General features: G+C 47.6%; 1 protein-coding gene across 1 annotated transcript in view; it reads right to left on the bottom strand.

Moving 5' to 3' along the window:
• The window catches only part of LOC144128148 (cytochrome P450 3A41-like), a 35,587-nt gene extending 32,905 nt beyond the window's left edge, over positions 1–2,682 (bottom strand). Inside the window, exon 1 of the mRNA XM_077661251.1 lies at positions 2,306–2,682. Within this exon, the coding sequence (XP_077517377.1) occupies positions 2,306–2,373 (68 nt within the window). The 5' untranslated portion in view covers positions 2,374–2,682. The remainder of the gene's footprint in view (positions 1–2,305) is intronic.
• Positions 2,683–5,488: the final 2,806 nt, after the last annotated feature.

The following is a 5,488-nucleotide window of genomic DNA, read 5'->3' on the forward strand; positions in this document are numbered from 1 at the left end:
CTTCCCTTGCGGCGCGGTTCAGGTGTCCGCCGAGATGTGAGATAGATACTGCGCCATCTCCTTCCACAAAAACCAATTTTAAGTTTTTCTTTAAACTTCATACAGCGGCTATTTGGGCAAGCTGGTAGGGATTTATTTTAAAGGACCAGCGCGCAAAGACGACACACAACAAAGAGCCGAACGCTTTGATGTGTGTTCTCTCTTTGTGTGTCGGTCGCTGGTCTTGGAAATGTAATGCATATGCTGTATAGCCTGTGGACCTGCCATAAAAGCAATCGTTATGGCGCAGGGCAGTGCGAATGAGATGCCTATAAGTTAAGCGAATAGGGTAACCGCTGAAAAGTGTTACCCAGCGATGGAATTCCACCGCTATTGTAAGCAGAGAAATGTCCATATGTTTCGATGGGTCTCTAAATTATGTGGCTTAATTAGTTCTACCAATGACGCTGCGGGTCGGGAGCTATTTTTACAGGTTATTTAAACGCGACGCGGGTTACGATCGCAATACGGACACCATGTTGGCCCTGTCGGCGTACATAATCAAGTTAGGTATGCCAGGCATTCTATAAATGTTATCCGTCTGTTTAAAAATAGAGCGCTTTCTTGCGCGAAACTTCTGAACATGTAGATATAGATCGAAATAATATTACGCTTAACATCGGAATAATGACACGAATAATTTACAAATAGAGATAAACAATAACCACATTATAAGCTTTGCGTTTTGAGTCTCATTTCACGGCACCTTAAAGTGTGGGTGATTTGTAGCGATTACTTACGTTACCGCTGAGTGTAAATAGCTTTGACTAGACCAAATAGCCGTTCATTGGTATTTCAGGTAGAGTTATCATATAAAAAAGCATATAACAAAATTTTATTTTAGTGATGCGAAATACATCGCAATAATCCAGGAAAAAAAAATAATCCAAGCCTATACTTTTCTGCTGCAGAAAACCTCTCACTCATCGGCGGAAACTGAGTGATGCAGTGCACAGTTTGGACAGGAGTGTGGCCAAATCTGTGTGGCCTTGCTGAAGAAATTCTGCATACAGGCGTGCAATAAGTATTTTGACTTTTCAGGTGGGGCTAATATTTTATAACTGCGTATATATTTGTTAGGACGTCTCTGCGTCTACAGGGACTTTTGAGCATCTGTAGGCATCGTTGGGCTAAAGCCTGTGAAATAGGCATGTCCAAGCCTTAGGACATTAGCTTGCCCTCTGCACTGCTAGATTTTCGTTTTTGTCTTCGAAACGTCTCCAGAATTTTCATTGCATATCGCGCTGTGCAGCAGTCTTCAGAGTTAGGAGGTTTTTTGTGCTTTTTTGCTCTGTGTTTTTTCGAACAGTTTTATTACTACATGATGTCTATTTCTCTTGATGGCCGCTTCCTTACATTTTGGTTATGTTCTTAAGTTGTTTTTGTGCCTAACTCTTATTTCTTGATGACAGGTATAATTGCGTCCGTAGAAAGACCACTACACCAGCTGTATTGTCATCTGATTAAAATACGAAAAACCCTGAATGTGTGCCTTTTTAACTGTAAAGTCAAGTACCGTCATTTTGAAATAATGTAGTGACCTGTGTAGGCGTTAAAACTTGGTAGCAGGTCAGCAACGACACAGCAGCTCAGCCTATGCATTTGCGGCACTCGACTTTGACACAGGTGGCGCAATCTCCTCTGTGAGCAATCTACCAACCTGTTAGAATGTCCACTGTAATTTAAAACCCATCCCTCTGACCGGGCTTCGTCGCCCTCGGATAAGCCGCATCGCATCTGAACGGATGGCATGAAGCACAGGCTTCCTCTTAAGACATTAGGGGCAGCATCCCGTTAGCCGTTCAGAATGATACTGCGTGTTTCAGAGAAGCCGGCCATTAAAAGTTAGAACGGGATCTTTCAGGTATAAGTATGGCTTTTGAGCGTAGTGACACCAGCGATGACGGACGTCGGAAAATGCGAATCATATTAACTAGTAAGCTAGATAAATTCTGTAACTTTCACAGCTGTAGGGGCTTGGCTGTAACCGAAGATTAGTTGTTTGCCGTTAAATAACCGCCTCTAAATTTGCAGTTTCGAATACGGAATGGGGATCGGTACTGCGATGCAATGAATCTTCGCTGTCCCGGTGAGCCAGACTGAAGCGCGCGGATGTGGAGCGCATAGATCCGAGCCACTCCCACCAGCACACGTCGCTTTGCTGCGCATGCACGAGATGGAGCAGCGAGCAGCCGCAGTTAAACGCACTATGCTTTGCAGCAAACAGCGCAGCCTGGGTGGGACACAGCCACAGCAGAGTACTCACAGGTACAGAAGGACGCAAACCGTCACCGCGAGGATAACCCATTCCGGTAATCCAAGGATGAACACCATACTGGATGTGCTTATCCTGAAGCCCGAGCGATCACTCTCAGGGGGCGTTCCTGGTGCCGCGCACGGAGCACAGATCTTGGGCGTCAGACACAGGCGCAGTTCATCCAGTTAGCAGGCACACTCGATGCACGGCGTCCTCTCAAAGTCAAGCCGTTGCACTTAACGGTCATTGCTCGAGCTACACCGCGGTTACATCGATCGCGCTGTGTTCGCTGTGGAACTGAAGGGTCTCCCCGGCAGCGTCAGCCGAAGACGGCACGTGACCTTACGCGTACTCTACACGCGTCGTCATAGCACACAGAGAGAGGCAAGTGGTGGAGAAGGAATGAAAGAAAGGCGAAGGAGCGATCAGAGGGCCGCCAAGGTCGCGCCCGGCCTACGCGCGCTAGACGACACGTGCACGATATTTCTGCGCAACTGGATGGGACGCCCACCGCATACCACATTTGGAAATGGGGTCAAACCGGGCGTGTCTCTAGAATGCGACGACCGCATCTGCCATGATAGCGTGAAGGAGGATTTCACATAATACAAACAGGCTCATTCCAAAAAAATTTGCACGGAATTTGGGAATCATTCGCATGCCTACATGTAAGGTAGCAAACCATGCACGCCTGAGCTAACCTCCCGCATCACCATAGCCGCCCTGGCTACGCCCACTGTAGGACAAAGGTCTCTCCCACATCTCTCCAATTAACCCAGTCCTGGCCGAGCCGTGGCCACCTTATCTCCGGCAATTTTAAAATCTCCTCCGCCCACCTACCTTTCAGCCGCCCCTGCTACGTTTGCCTTGGTATCCGGTCCGTTATTCTTAACGACCATCGGTTATTAGATGCCCTGCCCAAGCCAATTTCTTCTTTATTTTGACTAGGATGTCATTAACCCGCGTTTGTTCTCTGACCCATTCTGCCCTCTTCCTGTTCCTTAAGTTACACCTATCATTTTCTTTTCCATTGTCCTTAAAGAAAGTTGACCCCCCCCCCCCCCCCCCTCCCCGGATGGCGCGGGAATACCCCGAGGGGAGGAGCTTCCTGAGCCGCCAGGAGCACCGCTTTAAGAATCTAGTACAATACGGCTTACTGGCCACTGCCAAGGTAGCGCATTCCATTAACCGAATCGCAAAATACCACGTTTCAACGCTGTGGTGGCCAAGGAGAAAACCGGTTTTTCTTACACCAGTTAAATGCACTCTTGCACACTCTGAATAAATAAAGTTCAAGGTGGCAGAAAACGGGCCTTACCTGGCTACGTATTTTGCAAGCACTCGCTACGCCGATGCGCACCGCATTCGTTGTTGGGAGCTACACTTACCGGAAATGGTGAGTTTTAAGGATACTGTCCTGTGATCGAAAGACAATACGAAGCTAAACGGGACGAACTAGAAATGTCCCTACTTTCGGGAAAGGAGCTGCTTTGTTTTGCTTGGGACGCGTCATCCAGCCATGCACTGTGCATGCGCGTCTTACGCTGTTCTTATCGTTCACGAGCGCCCACACTTCGGAGTGCTTGGGAGTCCTTTTTATGAAATCCCTATAGAATGCAGCACTCGGTGCCGAACTAGCAGGACACAAGTCAAGAACGAAGCAGCAGCAGATGCCCTTCAATGGAGGGCCCCAAACCAGTGCTGTTGGCCGACTCAGTGTTAATTTTTTTAGGGTAACCATGTTAATCCGTAGTTGATTTCCTTGCGCCTGCCAGCCCGCTGCGACGTCCCGCTAGCAGGTGCATGGGATTAACTATGACGTCATGACAATCGGTGAACGCCATTTGCTGGAGAGACTATAGTTTGTTCGCCTGCGTGCCCTTCCGTTGTGAGAATTCCAATACTCGTGCACTGAAAATGGTCCAGGCTTGTCATATGCACATGAAAATGAGTCCGCAGAGCGCGTTTGCAGGGCGCAGTGCCACTTACTGGGCCTTATTTAAGTATCGCTAATCAACAATTGCAGGCAGTAAATAGACATCGTCGCACAGCTTCGCGAAGCTCCGCACAGCAAGGAGACAGCTCCGAAAGGTCACTTGTGCCAGCCAAGCTAGTCATCGTTCTGCGCGGCCCTCTGCCAACTTGCGTCCATGACGTCAGACCGTTGCCAAACAGACAGACGTAATGTATATTTGTAATGAATTCTTGTAATGTAATGAATTGTAATGAATTCATGTAATGAATTCATGAATCTTTGTAATGAATTCATGCGACGTTCGCTTCATGGGCAGCAACCCAATCTTTGTGAACCTACCGGCCTTAAAAAACACTGTATCCAAACTGAACCTAGCGCTGTTTTGTTTCATGGCCTGCTACAGACTTGGCGGTTCTATAGGCAGCCATTTAGTGTGCCCAGACTACACCGTTTTTCTTAATTTTGTCCCTTTTTCCAAACAATATTTAATCGCTTTGGGTGTTACAGCTTCTGCTGTTTCGATGAGTCCTGTAAAACGAACTTGCGATTTGGTTCGATTCGCACTACCTGAACACAAGGTTTTCTATCTGATCTATAGGTGAGATCGAACCAAGCTTGCTCCACTGCCAATGCAAGTTTATCAAATATGTCGGTTTTGAGCAGAAGAAAACTTCTCTTCGTGGTTCAAGGAAAAATAAATAATTAATGCCCTCAGAAACCTTAGGCTCCGCCCAATAAATAAGGAAAGTTTCGAAAGGGTATTTTTTTTTAAACGTGAGAAAGTATCTTTGTTTAAATCGGGCAACAGTGCCGCACACATGGCACGTCGCAAGCAGACGACGCTGTGGAGACCGCAGACCAAACACGGCAGTCGACCTTCGCGTACTGAGGGACGATTGTCCGAGGCCGCGACTTGTTTGGCCGTCTCCAAACCGCAAACGAGCAGACGACCTCGAAAATTTCCGACCACTGAAGCAGGTGTGGTGGCGGCAGAGAAAGCGGCTTATCGTCGTCTGCTCGCGAGTTGCCCATCAACACCATTAACTCTATACCACTGCAAATGTCGACAGTTGACATTCTTGGCTACACTCCGCCTATGCCGGTAGCTCCTGTTCATTCCATTGCCCCTACTTTAAATTCACTGCCATATGCAGCCTCCAAAGCGCCGTCTGCTTGCGATGTGCTCTGTGGGAGGCAGTGTTGCCAAATTAAAAAAA

Source organism: Amblyomma americanum, chromosome 4 (genome assembly GCF_052857255.1).
Source record: "Amblyomma americanum isolate KBUSLIRL-KWMA chromosome 4, ASM5285725v1, whole genome shotgun sequence".
Taxonomy (NCBI): domain Eukaryota; kingdom Metazoa; phylum Arthropoda; class Arachnida; order Ixodida; family Ixodidae; genus Amblyomma; species Amblyomma americanum.